The 17,761-nt window shown below is 39.4% G+C and overlaps 1 protein-coding gene across 1 annotated transcript in view; it reads left to right on the forward strand.

The window, feature by feature from the left end:
* Positions 1-17,761, forward strand: part of LOC126162836 (protein phosphatase 1 regulatory subunit 7) — an 80,800-nt gene that overhangs the window by 14,781 nt on the left and 48,258 nt on the right. Inside the window, exon 3 of the mRNA XM_049919597.1 lies at positions 12,259-12,314. Within this exon, the coding sequence (XP_049775554.1) occupies positions 12,259-12,314 (56 nt within the window). The remainder of the gene's footprint in view (positions 1-12,258; positions 12,315-17,761) is intronic.

Here is a 17,761-nt window from a genome sequence, read left to right on the forward strand (position 1 = left end):
TATGCTGGAAGAAACAGATAAGATTTTTTGTGGGCGGGTGATTTCTGTTGAAGATGGTTACAAAATTTCATTTCTTAGAAAGAATGAGTGCAAATGGAAAGATATTTACATTTCACTCAAAGGAAGATAAATGTTGGGCAGAAAAAGACTAAATTGTAGAGAAACTAGCTGCACCTACTATAGATCAGAGGAATAAGTACCACTTTCCTTATGTGATCAACAGTGTAGAATAAAACTGGTAATTTTCAAGTGAAAGTGTCATTCCGTTACTATTAAGTGTCATTCCGTTACCAGCGATTTTTTTTATTTTGTCAGTAAAATATTAGTTTAATGCGTTTATCGTCTATGCCGTTTTGTTTCCCATTTATTCCTCTTCACATTATAATTTTTGTGAACTTTAATAACAAATGGGCGAGCTGAATTATTGTTGCATTATAAATGAGAACTATATGCACATCTGAATTATGTCATTCTGTTACCTGAGTGTTTTTTTATGTAAGTCTCATTATGTGAATGAAACTTAAACTATTAAATTAAAGAAACTGTGTTCCTGTGCTTGTGTAGAAAATACAATGTTAAATTTTTTCTTTTATCACGATTCTTGGTCTTTTCAATCACTGAGTGTCATTCCGTTACTAATGGAACTACCCATTTCAAGTTCCATCCACTACCACCTGCCTTCTTTCCTCTAAAATGGGTGGCTGAGGCAAGGATGGTATCTTTCTACTCCCAGAATAGTGAATGTCACAATACTGCTTTTACTATGAGGGAGCTTAGACATGCACTCTCTTTGTCCCAGTCATCCGCTCCAGGACCGGAGGGCATTCAAGTTCTGATGTTGTAACACTATCTCCTGATGGGCTACGCTTTCTCCTCCTTACATGTAACTACATTTGGGCAGATGGCACATTTCCCAGTCACTAGTGTGTTAGGCCATTGTCATTCACATACCTAACCCTTGGTAAGGACAAACATTTCACTTCCAGCTGCCAACCAATTTCCCTCACCAGTCGCATCTGCAACATGAGTGTTCGGAATAAAGTTCCTGAATTTATTGCCCTCCAGGAAGCGTGTGGCGCGCAAGTTATTCTCGGGATTGAGACCTGGTTGAACCCTGAGATAGGAAGTTCTGAAATATTTAGGGTTGGAACATGTATTGGAAAGACAGATTAGACACCGTAGGAGGTGGTGTCTTCATTGCAGTTGACAAAAATATTGTGTCTACTGAGGTTGAAGTAGAGTGTGATTGTGAAGTTATCTGGACACGTCTAACAGGTCTAGGGGAAATAAAGTTAATTGTGAGGTGTTATTACCGGCCACCAGGTTCCACCGTGACAGTTCTATAATCATTCAAAGGGAGTCTACATTCTGTATCGCAGAGGTACCCGGATCATGCTATATTAGTCGGAGGCGACTTCAACTTACCTAGTATAGACTGGGATGTCTATGGATTCATTACAGGTGGTACAGACAAGCCGTCGTGTGAATTACTTTTGAACACATTATCCAAAAACTGTCTTGAGCAGCTAAATCGACAGCCAACGCGTAATGGAAATATTTTAGATCTGGTAGCCACGAACAGACCAGATCTCATCGACGGTGTCAGTGATGAGACAGGGATTAGTGATAATGATGTCATTACGACTATGGTTACGAAAGTTGAAAAGTCGGTCAAGAAGGCTAGGAGAGTATTCTTACTAGAAAGAGCAGATAAGCAGTTGTTAGCTTCCCACTTAGTAAATGAATTGACTTCATTTACTTCCGGTACGATGGACGTGGAAGAATTATGGGCAAGTTTTAAACACATTGTAAATCACACATTGGACAAGTATGTGCCGAAAAAGTGGGTTAGGGACGGAAAAGACCCACCATGGTTTAACAGCACAATTTGGAGAATGCTCAGGAAGCAAAGGCAGTTGCACTTGCGGTACAAGAAAGATCGGGAGAATGAGGACAGGCAAAAGTTAGTAGAGATTCGTGCTGCTGTAAAAAGAACGATGCGTGAAGCATTCAACCACTACCACCGTCATACCTTAGCAAAAGATCTTGCTGAAAACCCAAGGAAATTCTGGTCTTACGTAAAATCGGTAAGCGGGTCAAAGGCTTCCGTCCAGTCACTCACTGATCAGTTTGGTCTGGCAGCGGAAGACAGCAAAACGAAAGCTGAAATATTAAATTAGCATTTGAGAAATCTTTCACGCAGGAGGATCGTACAAACATACCGCCGTTTGAGTCTCGTATAGATTCCTGTATGGAGGACATTGTGATAGACATCCCTGGGGTTGTGAAGCAGCTGAGTGGGTTGAAAATAAATAAATCGCCAGGTCCTGATGGGATTCCAATTCGGTTTTACAGAGAGTACTCTACTGTATTGGCTCCTTACTTAGCTTGCATTTATTGCGATTCTCTTGCCCAACGTAAAGTCCCAAGTGACTGGAAAAAAGTGCAGGCGACGCCTGTATGCAAGAAGGGTAGAAGGACGGATCCTCAAAATTACAGATCAATATCCTTAACATTGGTTTCTTGCAGGATTCTCGAACATATTCTCAGTTTGAATATAATGAATTTCCGTGAGACAGAGAAGTTGCTGTCCATGCATCAGCACAGCTTTAGAAAGCATCGCTCCTGCGAAACGCAACTCGCCCTTTTTTCACATGATATCTTGCGAACCATGGATGAAGGGTATCAGACGGATGCCATATTCCTTGACTTCCAGAAAGCGTTTGACTTGGTGCCCCACTCCAGACTCCTAACTAAGGTATGAGCATATGGGATTGGTTCCCAAATATGTGAGTGGCTCGAAGACTTCTTAAGTAATAGAACCCAGTACGTTGTCCTCAATGGTGAGTGTTCATTGGAGGTGAGGGTATCATCTGGAGTGCCCCAGGGAAGTGTGGTAGGTCCGCTGTTGTTTTCTATCTACATAAATGATTTTTTGGATAGGTTGGATAGCAATGTGCGGCTGTTTGCTGATGATGCTGTGGTGTACGGGAAGGTATGACTGTCGGAGGATACAAGATAACTTGGAGAGGATTTGTGATTGGTGTAAAGAATGACAGCTAACTCTAAATATAGATAAATGTAAATTAATGCAGATGAATAGGAAAAAGAATCCCGTAATGTTTGAATACTCCATTAGTAGTGTAGCGCTTGACACAGTCACTTCGATTAAATATTTGGGCGTAACATTGCAGAGCAATATGAAGTGGGACAAACATGTAATGGGAGTTGTGGGGAAGGCGGATAGTCATCTTCGCTTCATTGGTAGGATTTTGGGAAGATGTGGTTCATCTGAAAGGAGACCGCTTATAAAACACTAATACGACTTATTCTTGAGTACTGCTCGAGCGTTTGGGATCCCTATCAGGTCGGGTTGAGGGAGGGCGTAGAAGCAATTCAGAGGCGTGCTGCTAGATTTTTTACTGGTAGTTTTGATCATCACGCGAGTGTTACAGAAATGCTTCAGGAACTCGGGTGGGAGTCTCTAGAGAAAAGGAGGCATTCTTTTTATGAATCGCTACTGAGGAAATTTAGAGAACCAGCATTTGAGGCTGACTGTGGGACAATTTTACTTCCGCCAACTTATATTTTGCAGAAAGACCACAAAGATAAGATAAGAAAGAGATTAGGGCTCGTACAGAGGCATATAGGCAGTCATTTTTCCCTCGTTCTGTTTGGAAGTGGAACAGGAAGAGAATATGCTAGTTGTGGTAAGAGGTACCCTCCGCCACGCACCGTGTGGTGGATTGCGGAGTATGTATGTAGATGTAGATGATGGAACGTATGATTAATGGTCGGGTGATATGGTGGCTCGAGTTTCGTAATCTCCTCACTTATGTCCAATGTGGATTCGATAGGCATTCTGCAGTTGATAATCTCATCACCATGCCAGCTCATACTATGAACAATTTTTTGAGGACTGTGGCCATGGTTTTTGATTTGGAGAAGGCGTATGACACCTGCTGGAGGATGGATATCCTCCATATTATGTACGAGTGGGGCTTTTAGGGTCGCTTCCTCCTTTTTATTCAGGAATTTTTAAAAGACTGTGTAGTTAAGGTACATATTGGCTCTGTTCTCTTGGTCACTTTTATTCAAGAGATTGGGGTGCCTCAGGGTTCTGTACCCAGTGTTGTCTTATTTGCCACAGCCATTAACCCTGTTAGGGATTCTCTATCGCCAGGTATCACAGGCTCTCTTTTTGTTGATGACTTTGTGATCTATTGCAGCTCTCAACGAACCTGTCTATTTGAGTGGCATCTTCAGTGATGTCTTGATCATTTTTACTCGTGGAGCATCAATGGCGTCCGCATTTTCACTGAAAAGACTGTCTATATGAACTGATGGCAGTGCCAGGAGTTTCTTCCCTTGTTCCTACGTCTTGGCCCATTCCTTCTTCCATTCGTTGACGCAGCAAAATTCTTGGGACTCGTGTTTGATAGGAAACTGTTGGTCTTCCCATGTCTCTTACCTGGAAGCTAATTGTACTCGTTCTCTCAATGTTCTATATGTTTTATGCGGTAACCCATGGGACCACCCTCCGTTTATACCGGTCCCTTGTTCATTCGAAACTTGATTATGGATGTATCACATATTTATCTGCACATGTTTGGCCACTGGCACCTTCTATACTAGTCCCATTATGAGAGTCTTTATGCTGAGTCTGATGACTTACCGTTGTCCTACTGGCAGGATGTTCTCCTCAGTCGTTACACGAGCCATCTGTCTTCTTTATCCAATCACCCATCCTATGCTCCCTCTTTCTGATGATTCCCTTAACCACCAGCGTGGACTGCACATTTCTTCTCTGTAGCCTCCCAGAGTCTGCTTTCGTTTGCTTCGTGACAAGGTACATTTCATTTTGGACTCCCATTTGCTTCCTAAGGACACTACTCCTGGCCTGGTGTACCACAGTGACTTACTTGCACTTTTCACATGGCCTGGGGACAGGGTCTTCATCTATACCAACAGTTACAAGATCGGCTATTGTGTTGGTTGTGCCTTTGTACGATGATACTTTTCAATATCTTGACCAGTGCTCGATTTTTACTGTGGAGCTTTACACCCTGTATCAAGCCACCCAGTACAACCAGCGACACGGGCTTCCAAATTGTGTCACCTGCTCAGATTTTCTCAGCACTCTTCAGAGACTTTGCTCACTGTTCTTAGTCCACCCTTTAGTACAATGGATCCAATTCAAGAATGCCTCCACTCACTTACTGTTGGGGAGCCAATGTGGTTTTCTTGTGGGTTGTTGGTCACGTCGGCATGCCCGGGAACATGGCTGTTGATGCTGCTTTAAAGGCTGCAGCTCTCTTCCCTTGGCCTGCTAGTCATGCTGTTCCCTCAGATCTTCTTCATGTCACTGTTTATCGGCATGTAGTATCACTTGAGTGCACAATGGTCTTGTTTCCAGGGGAACAAAGTCTGGGCCATTAAACCTCTTCCAATAGCAGAGTCTACTTCCTCTCGGCCCTTACACTACGAGTTGGTCATTTTAGCCCAGCTGCGTGTAGGACACTGTCACGTTAGTCACCGCCATTTATTAAGTGGTACTGCCCTCAACCCCTCATGGTGCACCGTTTTCTGATCCGGTGCCCATATTTTAACTGTTTATGTCTAAGTTTGTCATTTACTTTGGCAGATGTTTTAGCGGTATCAAGCATTCCATCAATCACATCTTTTTATTCTCCGCAGCGGCATGGCAAAGCAAAATTGATCCCCCCGTGGAGACCTCCTCCATATCAATGATGTTTTGAGAAATTTTCCCTCGGGTGTCCCATGTCCTTAGCTCCTCTTTTGAAGTTGCCTGATTGGGTTTTTGTCTTTTTTACCCCAGGTTTTTATTTAATACATTTTTTCTTACATTATGATATGGGCACTTATGACCTTAGCAGTTTTGCACCATAAAGCTCCAACCAACCAAATAGTCCAAGCTCTGCAAGTGTAAGCTCAAAATCTCAGCCAAGTATCGACAGTGCGACCGGGTACAGTGGCCACTACCTAGTGAAGACTGTTGACCAAGGCAATGACTGGTAACAGCAGTAAAAGTATGTATTTCTTACATTAATACCACAAACAGCTGATGCTACAAACTTAAGATTGTTACTACACTCCATCTACAGGCAGGTTATTGATCCCTATACCCATTTCATACATAATTTGCTATCCCAGGCTGTTAGTGACCTCAGTGTAGTGTATTGAATACAACTCTTTTCAAAATCAAACCACATCTATTAGTATTTTAAGTCTTTATTGGTTCTGAAAATGTCATTAGATTATTGGAGACCACGAAGCCATTTCTAATGTAAAATAAAATTGTAAACAAATTCCTGCATTCATTCACACAATATAATCACTTAAACACGATATGCACAAATATGAGCATGCCCAGTCTTCTAAAGGTAGGCACAGAGACTTAATGTCTACTACCATGATGCCATATCTGAACTACTTGGTCACCCACACGAAACGAAGTTAACCAGCTCCAGTAGAGGTGCCCCCCACACAAAAACAAATATTCATAATACTTGTACACCTTATACACACTAACACATCAATGACATCTGATTAGAATACTACATGAATAGATTCAGTGACCACCAATCCTGTTTTTAAAGTTACCAGGTAATACATTATTTCTGTTGTGTCAATGACAGATGGCTTGCAAGTTCACATCACTGCATAATGGGAATGGACATCCATTAATGGCTATAATTTCTTTCTGATCAGTCAGGCCAGAAGCCGAGGCTGTGTTTCCTAAATTAATTGTTACTGTTACTGACAAGGGGAGGCCACGACGTTGGGATCACAGACTTACTTCAAACTTTGTACTCCTTTAGTAGGCCATTAAAACAACGTAATGTGGAAGTAGTAAGGTGTACTACTCTGGCAATTCCGAGAAAATTGCAAGAGAAGTTTTGCATGTCTATTATGTAACTGATGTATTTGTGTGCAGGTGCTGGATGTTACAGTTCATGGTGGTCAAGTGGTTAGCTTTTGAGCTTTGGAAGACGAACGTGTATGAGGCAATGCTTCAACTACCGTTCAAACCTTCATTTTTGTAGTACAAGTGTAAACTCTGTGATATGCAAAAAATTTGCACCTAGGCTATTTGTTCTTGCTACGTTAACAATGTCTCATCACTACAGAGGTTAACTGACAAATAGGGCATGCCTCTGTGCCTGCAGCTCGAAGTGCTGAGGTGCAAAGTAGTTCCGAGTACCTTACCAGATTGCATATACAATGGATTTTGCAAATCACAAGAGGCATACATTTTCAGGAAAACCCTGTGTGTTTCTTCATTTACTTGTCAATAGTTATAATTAAATTTAATTAAAAATAGTAACATGAAATTCACAAAAACTTCATGAAAATACATGTTTTCTCAAATGTCATATAAATTAAATAGTATGACCAGTGATAAAAAAAAAAGATTAAAAGTTAAGTTTTTTGCGGGAGTTGAACTGTCGCCTCATACATGTTCTTCTTACATAAATCAAACACTAACCACTTGACCACCATGAACGCTAATGTCCAGCACCAACGCACAGATACATCGGTTACATAATGGATGTGTAAAACTTCTTTTGTGATTTTCTGGGAATTGCCAGAGTAGTGCACCTTACTACTTGCACATTCTGTTGTTTTAACGGCCTACTAAAGGTGTACAGAGTTTGAAGTAAATCTGTGATCCCAACATCGTGGCCTCCCCTTGTCAGTAACAGTAACAATTAATTTAGGAAACACAGTCTCGGCTTCTGGCCTGACTGATCAGGAAGAAATTATAGCCATTAATGGATGTCCATTCCCATTATGCAGTGATGTGAACTTGCAAGCCATCTGTGGCATCCCCTTGTGAGAAAGATTGCTATGCTCACACGTAGTGAAGCATCTAGGACTCAGCACCAAAGTTCTTTAAAGAGGAAAGACTGTTGTGCTACTGGTACTCATAAAATGATGACCACATCAAGTGAGTAATGGCAGGACAAGGGAATTTACCATCCTTGGGCTGCATATCACATACTGAACAAGAGGTAGAGAAGTTCATTTTTCTCCTATGTCATGCCTACAGCCTCTCATCTCCAGTAAGTCAAATTTACTTAACAAAACGTCACTGTTCTAGATACTCACTGAGCTTGTACTGATATCACTTATTATTAAACACAACACAGAACAAAATCTAAAGAAAGGAAACACTAAGCTAAACAGTAACATACATACTAAATGACTTAACCTGGGCATTGTTGCTGTTTCCTGCTTCCGAAGAAGCTTGGGTCTGACAACAATAATACTCCACAGGTTAGTGGATATTAGTGAACTGTCTTTTCTTAATTAATGGAGGTTACTTAATGTAGGAACTACTTTAGGTTACTGATAACAGTGTAGACTTTTGCAGTTCCAGTGTCTATGTTGATCAAAAGATAGGTAAGTGTAATTGCCAGTTTTCATATTAATATTATGTGGATTTCCATAATGCAGGTAGAACTTTGGTATTTTCTTTTGAGTGAGGGAATGTCTCACTGCTGGCAGTTGGTTCCTTTTGAAGAGGGCACGCGGCCTTTCGGGTAAAACTACCAGCTAATACGCATGGTATGGATAATGTTGCAGTGAAAGTGACTCCTGTGGTCTCTGATTGACCACACAAACAGGCACTGCCATTTACAACTGATGACAGCACTGGTGAACACCAAAACCAGTCACACCCTGATAACGCAGATGCAATCAACCCTGGAATTGCAAGTGACAGCTGATTCCTTGTTACATCATCTATTATGGTGTGTAATAGGGTCTATCGTGTCACAGTCTTGGAACCATACCCCTCCCCCAAGCTTCTCCAACTTTACTGTTGTGTCAAGGAAAAGAAGATACTTGTTTTAGTTATAAACAGTGTCATAAAATGTTCTGACACCATGCTAATGACCACCCCAGTGTCAATGACAGCTACATTTTCACTGTGACACTGCAAATTTACGTAAGAGTGGCAGTGTACATTTTCATGTACATTGCTGTCTCCAGACAGAAAATCTTCTAATGGGATTTGGTCACACCTTGTAATTCTCTACTGGGAGATAAAATCTTTGGCCCTGTTGATTTGTAAGGTCTTCACGGGGAGCTGTAGGAGACCTCACATTAGTTTCCCTGTGTAAGGGGAAACATTTATATAAGACTGTCTGTGGGATTGTACCTCTCCTCACTATAGTTTGGGTTCCCTGTTAAACAGTTCCTGCATTACCCACAGTCTGTGTGCATAATTCATATTGCACATTGCCACATCTCTCTACCCCTGTCGCCAAGCTGCTGGTGACTATTTTGCCAAATAGCAAGTCTGTCTCCTTTCCCCATTCGCTCACAGCATTGCATCGGGGAGGGCTGTTTTGGACACTTAAATATTGTACATTATTTCTGTCACACCCTGTCCAGAATTCATCCAAGGCTGAAAATATATCTACTGACTCTTCTGCTGACTTTGAAAGGAAATTTATAAACTGCCACCTTACCCACGAGGGCATTCGCTGAGTAAAGATGACCATGAGGTCTTCTTGGTACACTGGTGGGTCCATGTTCTGAGCAGCAGAGACCTGCAGGAAGAATATGTGCGTGCTTCCTAACTTGACATTGTACGGGGGTCCAGTAATCGTTCTGCAGAGAAGATGACAGTTGCAGTCTGTCACACCCATTTCGGAAATGACATGCTACAATTAGTGTCAATGGAAGTTTTACTCAGTCTAGGAGGCATGCTAAGGTAACGTAGCTGCTAAAGGCCTGTGCTCTCAAAAAACAGGTAATTCAGGTTTGAGTACCAGTCTGACATGATTTTCATTTGTCACAGCACATTATTTCGATCTGTATTCTCATCAGCAAATGTAAGTGCGTGAGTGCACTCGGGAGCTGGTAAGCATATTCATAGTATAATGGTAAGACCGTACTTGAGATGTGTTTGATCATGATTTGCTTCCTTCACTAATGTTCTTAATGCTTAAAACTAAGACAATGACCATTTTTATGCACTGAACTGTTACACTTAAGACTTTTCAAAGGAAATGTGCTAACACATTTTATAAGGAAAGTCTTTCAGAATTAGTGACACATTGTCTGCCGAGCAACAATGCTAGTCACTTTTACTTCTTTTTGTGCCAAGTAAAATTAAAGAATAAAAGTATGTAGTGTAAACTGACTTCTTTTGTAAACCTCTTATAAAATGTTGTGGTATCTTACATCATCATACACGTACATAAAAGGCGTAAATGGAAACAAGAAGACATTATTATTTCAATATAATTTCTGAACATCCCATGTTTCTAAAATCTTAAAAATATTTTGTATATGACATATGCAAAGTAGACTACAATGCTGTATACAATAAAATGTTCAGGAAAATTGAACATACCATCTTGACAACCAACTAACAACCTTAAGTAGACAACTTACAGGCCATCATGGTATTTTTCTTACTTCATATATGTCAGATACAATCAATCCTAGCTAAAAATTGATCTTATTTTATCTAAAATAAAAGTTCAACATTTGAGGAGAACAAAATTTGAATAGCCATCTATTGAAAGTGAATTCAACATATGAGTCTACAGACTTTATAATCATTCTATTATTCATCAGTTAAAAGGTCTTTTGTGTTGACATTAGCATTTAATAAGTTCAAGTATCAGATTAGAGTAGATTATATTCAGTTTTCATTCCATAGACCCAAAAGTGAGATGATTCTTGGGGTATGGAACATATCAGAAAGTATAACATAAAAACATAAAATATTTGAATATAATACTTACCTCCCTGATCATTTGTCAGGAGAGTGTCAGAATACGTGAATACATTACAGTTAAACTGGAACTGTTAATATCTACAGAATTAATACACTGTCAGACTCATGTAGCACAAACAGTATGGCAGTATGTATACATTCATCCTTACCAGTAAACAATCTCAAGCATAAAAAGGATGAACCCTGTACTTAGGACAAGAACAACATACTGATTTAAATCGTAAGGTACATTCAATCTGTTAATATTGCTATTGTGTATTTTGAGCATATGGTGAGAACATATGTTTTCAGTATGAGAGTCACCTACACTATGTACATCCTATAGCAGCTGCAGTAGCACTGTACCTGCAGCATTTATACACTGGACTCGCATTCGGGAGGACGACAGTTCAATCCCGTCTCCGGCCATCCTGATTTAGGTTTTCCGTGATTTCCCTAAATCGCTTCAGGCAAATGCCGGGATGGTTCCTTTGAAAGGGCACGGCCGATTTCCTTCCCCATCCTTCCCTCACCCGAGCTTGCGCTCTGTCTCTAATGACCTCGTTGTCGACGGGACGTTAAACACTAATATCCTCCTCCTGCAGCATTTATCATTAAACCCACTCGGTAAACATCTTTTGAAAACTGTATGTTATTGAACAGTGAGAAACATAATCACCAGACTTCAAGCCTTAGTGAACTAAAATACCAATTGTTATACATTATTCAAACATTGCTTAAAACATGCATTATTCAAACAACCTGGAAGGTGACAACACAGTGAAGAAGTGTAATAGAGTGTCATGCAGTATCACCACTACAGATGATGCAGTTTTGGATGCCTTAATAACTTCCACAACTGAAAAGAATATTTTGTGGTATCAGTGGGGTATATGTAGATCCTTAATCCAAACAGGTTGCAGAATAGAAACCAAAACCTATCCAACTTCTCCACTTTATTTTACCCTTAAGTCAATGATATTGAGATGCCACAGGTTGAGTAGTACCTGTAATTTACTTTATAGTGGGCTCATTGGTTCTGAATATCTTCCTATCAGTGTAATATCCTTGATGTACTTCAATATGTAAAACAGTGTGTGACAGAATTACTAGATACTGTATAACTCCGGATTTATAGTTAAATGGAGTTGTTGGCCTGTGCCATACTGGTTGATTGCGATTATGAGTTGTCTCACACATGATTACAGTTCCACAATGTAAGATTTCAATATGTTATAAATGTTGACTACTATATTTACAGTTATTTTTTTGTAATGACTCACTGTGCCTTATTTTGGTCTTTCATTGTATGTCAACATCTGGAGATGGTCTGTTAATGACTGAAACTGGCCGTGTAATAGATTGATTGATACAGCTGTGTGCAACCATGATGTTTCAGCAATTGTTACGAGTAGTAAACCATCACCTCTTCAAAATAATATTTTTTAAAGTCATTATCTCCTTTTGTTAGTATTTTAATTTCTCTTCTCTTTCTTCAGTTGAAGGTGAAGAAGACAAATATGGAGAAATACTTATTATTGATCCAGAGACAGAGGTATGACAGGAGTTTGCCAAACAATATATTAATATTCTTAGTGTAGGCTAACTGTTATTATTAGGTTATTAATTACTAAACAACTGTGACATGTAAATATTTGTTGTTCCTTCATTTTATATCACGCTACAGAATATTATTGGTTAGTAGTAGACTCTATGTTACGTAAGAGGAAAAAGCAAGCCTTAAACTCATCTCATGTGGAGTAAGATCTGCTCTAAGCGTACTTGCTGGCTCATGTTGCAGCTCCTAATTGGTAGCTTAGCATTTTTACCATGATAGCCTCTGTACTGTGTCCCTTCTAGGATTCATTGAATGCTACCTGCACTGGCCAGTTAGGAGTCCTGTTTCAGTCTGATGTCACAGCCTGCAGTGTAGGGTTTCTCAATGAACAGTGATTAATCCACAAGACAAACCAATATGTCATGCATCCACTGGCTGCTCTGCAGACTTTTTCAAATGATTTGAAAGAAACTATTTGGTAAAAAAATGGATCTCTTATATCTTGTATTCTCATTCTTTAGTTTCATGATGAACTGCACCATTTCATTAATGGTCATTTTGTGATATTTTGAGATTAAGTAACTCATTGCACTAAATTTGAATAGTTTCCAATGAAAAACAGGTGTTGCTGTGAGTTTGCATTTGGTGCATGTTGAGTCATACGTTATAAAAGTTAGCTAACAGATTGACTTGGCCTTTAAACTTGGAAGGACATTTATATCTATCTCCTGTCCCCAGAAAATGAATTATGCATAGTACACCCAGTTCTGCTCGCTTATGCAAATGATAAAACAAAAATGAAAGATTCATAACATTCCTCTTATTTTGTAAATGATAGGTTATGGCAAATGATAGCATGTAAAGAGGAAAGTATTGTGCCAAATGGTTAACTAGTGATACTCCATTATTTACCACAATATGCAAGTACCTACAAATTTTTTCAATGAAATACTGTATTTTTTTAAGGGCCATAGATAACTTGTGAAACAAAAATGGCGATGGTTTCTTTTAACAACATGAGTCACAATATTGATTTTTTTTTTTTTTTTAAACTGAGAATGAGTTTTTTTTTATATATAAACTACTGAGATGTCTTGCCCTCAGTTGCCAGTTTACCAGCATGTTGCTTCAGCATTCCAGTGCAATTTAAACTTCACATTATGTTGCAATTTCAACTGCATTAAAAATGTTAGTGAGGTGAATCTTTGTAAACTCTTCTGTGTTCTGATAAAGGAAGCAAATTTCAATATAGCAAACAAGGGAAGCCTGGTTGTGACACTTCCCTGAGGAAGGAAAAGGAGTATGAAATGTTGGGAAGCCAAATCGTCACTTGCATTCCAATTTTGATGGAACCGTACATCCCATTGTATTTTTAACACTTTGAGTCCCAGTCCCTTTGGTACATGCACGTCACAAAATTCAGGTTTTTTTTAGCATCTCTAAAATACATATCCACCAGTTCCTTCGTGGTTCTTTAGTGGATGCAGGATCGAGGAACAGGTGCAGTTCATGGACAGAGAATTCAGATTTTATTTTATTCTACATCTAATACCATATAGTAAAAGTAATATGTATCTTCATTTACTGTAGTTGCAGTGTCAGTTGTTAACATTAGCTTTCAATGTTGAAATATATACAGGTATAAAAGATTTAAATTTCAGACAGTTACCAGTACAATGACTATTCCATAGATATTGAACCCTGACTGCTATGAAAGTCAGTAAATTTTATGAAAAGACACACACACAAAATGAGGCTGTGTGTGTCGATGTTTGAACTTCAGTAGAGCAACCACTGGGGCTTTAGAAGGGGAATGCTTTACATATCATTGGCAGCAGTGTAAGTATTTGTGGCAGTGTCCCCATGCTGCAGTGGCAGCTGTAGGTAACATGGTGGCTGTACAGGATGGCGGGTATGGGCAGGCGGTGGGCGTTGTGGAATAATAGGGTAATTTTTAGAGAAAGGCCATTTATTAGCTAAAGCATGATGAAAAGGGGCTACATAGGCATAGGGAGGTGAGGGTGAGCCAGAGCTTATAATTTGGCGAACATTGTTCGCGAAGCTACCGAAAGTGGTTGTCTGCCAAAACTAAGTCCACAGTGCCGCAGCACCGGGAGAAGCGGGAGATGTTCAATGCTAGAGGGCGCGCATCCGACTCGCTGGTGAGCAAGAATAAAAGAGAGCGGGCCCGGTGACGGGCGGCCGGGTATGTTCGATGCACCACACGGCTTCCTCTGCCCTGATTGGTCAGGACCAAGCAAACCGTGTGGGCGGCATGGAACTTTCCTGAGCGTTGCCTGCTAAGCGACGCCTGGAGCGGTGTTACCTCGTCAGCACACGAGAGAGGCGCGTGAACAAGGTGCCCTTTCTCGGTGCTGACTTCCTGTTACTAGACCGTGGGACGAAAGAGTTTACAGGCAGCTAACACTGCCGGCCGTGGCTTGGCCGCAATAGAAAAATGAAGTTACCGTTTGGAACCACATATAATAAAGTAAAATTTCCTACTGTCTGGCTCATCCTTTACATGGCATAACAGGCGGTGTGCGCTTTAAAATATGGCTGACTAGATAGCGGCTGATACAGCTAAGGGTTGTTCATTAATCTAGTTACAAAATAAAGTATATTTACTACAAATTAAGCTTGTAAATTTTATTTAAATTTCAATACATGTTTAGTGAAAAAGAAAAAAAAAATATGCGTGGGTTCCTATAATTACATTGAACTGTGGTACAATTTAAATCACTGGCATCTTAGAAGAACTTTACAGTCAGGGCACCACCATACTGTTTCTTATCTTGAAGACTTTCTGCAGACAGTTTTTGCACAAACTTTGCATGCTTGTTGGGTGCATCTTATTTCCTGTGGAAGGAGCTGTCAGCAAAATGTCACATACTGTATAGCAGTACATTGATGTATACTCTCTTTCTTTGCAAGCGCATCATCTAATTGCAGAAGAAAATTTGCCTGATGCCAGCATTTATTGTGGTAGTTGTTCCTTGTTTTGTGATACAAGAGGAAAGCATTCAAGGCTGTCGTCGTAAAAATGTGGAAAGATAACCATCTTCCACCATTTTATTTCCCTGCTCTTGAAAAGGTAGTATGATATGAGTTGATTATTCTTGTCTACACTTGCTCAACTGTAACATCTGTCCAAGGAAATTGTGTGTTCCTTTTTGAGGTAATCTCACAGTCTGTTTTTCTTGCTTTGTGACAGCAAAGAACAAATACATATCATGAATTTCTACTCAAGTTCATGTGCTCCACAACCTTGTGGGTTTCATGTTGTTTGATCTTATCATTTTATCTGCAGTTGATTTCAAATATTTGTTTGTGTCTGCCTTATCATGTTTTATTATTGATGCAGAAAAAATATTGAAAGCATTGCTGCTGTAATCCACTTCTATCACAGATTCACTTTCTTCTTTGAATTAAGGCAGTGATGATTGCTCGTATAATGTAGAATGTCTTCTCTTGCATGTTGGTTCTAAAGATGGAACTACATTTGAAGTTCTACCATGATTATTAGAAAATATTATCTACAGTTAGTGGTGGAATTTCATCTGAAGACACAATGGAAGTGTAACTTATATTGCAGATTTCTCAAGCAAAATAATACAAAATAATGGAATGATAATATTAACATAATGCTGTTTTTGTGCTTGAGTCTGATTCAGATGCAAAATCACTGTATTCATTGTCAAAAAGTCCTTTTTGGAGCCAGAACCTTCATATGGTTCATTCAGAAGCTGCTCAATCTCAGTATCGGTCAAAAACTTCAATGTATTTATCAGAAAATGCACTGCTGAGAAAGCAGCACCACAGGTCAGTGAAGTGGTTTCAAGCAAGTGAGGATTGTTCTTTGAGAATGCCAAACTAATTTAATAGATAATGTTGATCATATTGAGCCCACAACTGACATTAATGTTAATGAAAACCATCTCAGCTGTGTTATTACAAATTTATTGTGTTACAACCGGTTTTGTTTCTTTACATATCTTCAGATTGCACAACTTGGCAACCTGAGGTGTTAAAAGAAATGAAACCAGTCATTACACAACAAATGTGTAATAATACAGCTGAAGTGGTTTTCATCTGTCATTAGTTTAAGAAAAATCAGTGAGATGGCAGCACCATGCAGAGACCTGTTCAGAGCACACCAAACCTGAAAGCGAGATATTTGTAAGAGCTGGGTTACATGTGATGTGACTTACTAAGTTTACAAAGTTTAATATGTTTTTACTTATCATGAAGTTGGCAACTTCACATGGCGCTGCAACCTTAGCTGGATGGTTAATCTTTAGTCAGACCCTGAGTAGTTATTTGTATAAATTTTTTCAAAATGAACATTCGTGAAGCTAGTAATATTCAACATGAACAGCAGGTGCTCTACACACATCCCAGTTGCAAATCTGCATAGATAGCCCACATTTTCTTTAAGTTAGCAAGTAGCATTATCATACTTGAAGAACATAAATTGAATTTCCTATCATGTAGATCTGTGGAATACGTGTTGGCTGCCCTGGAGTACTTTCCCAATTGTCAGGTACTGAGCCATTTTGAATTTGTTGACTGTAACTATTTTCCAGTATAGGCTCTTGCGTTACCAAAATATTGTAGTTCCAGTATGCACTGTATGTTGTGAGAAGTATGTGATGACCGCTTGGGCTTCATTTTGGCAAGGGATATACTACGTCAGACTCTTCTGAAATTAAATGCAATCTGTTTAAATATTATGCAGGGCTGTAAACTTGAGTAAACTTGGAAATGACCATGGTGTACATATTGCCCAGTTATCTGAAGTAATTGTCTGTTTCAAATAAAGTAACAGCCTATTTAGGAAAAAAGTTTCATTCATCAAAGAAATAAGGTAATAGTGTTTAAATATACGCAGGACAATGTATTTGTTGTTAGAATATGCTGAGTGTTGTATTGCAGGTAGAGGTGTGAAACATATCACAAAAGTTGTATGAAATAATTCCACTGCTTTTTTTCCCTTTTGTAGATGGGTGTTTTTGTGTCTGCACAATGGCTCATACAAAATAAATTTTTGATTAACAGGTGGCTGTAGCAGGAAGGCATTGTTTTCTGGCTGGTAGAGAATATGCCCCATGATAATGAGTACAGTAGTCGTATGGGTACTTAATAAAATTGTTGCTGGTAGAGAGGAGGGCATTAGACATAGTGGTTAATATTAGTAACAAACACTGCCTTAACATTATTACAAGTTTAAAGGCTAATAACAGCTGTAAGATGTGTGTTCGTCCTCACACTGTAACAGATTTCCTACTAAATCAGAAAGAAACCTTGAGTGGAGAAAACAGTTTAATTTTTGATACAACCAACTATGCTACCAACAGATACATTCCACTAATGACTCCCTTTCGTGTCATCCATTGTGACAGCTGCTATCAAAATTTAATGAGATTATGAGCAGCACAATGTAT

Source organism: Schistocerca cancellata, chromosome 2 (assembly GCF_023864275.1).
Source record: "Schistocerca cancellata isolate TAMUIC-IGC-003103 chromosome 2, iqSchCanc2.1, whole genome shotgun sequence".
In the NCBI taxonomy this organism is placed as follows: Eukaryota; Metazoa; Arthropoda; class Insecta; order Orthoptera; family Acrididae; genus Schistocerca; species Schistocerca cancellata.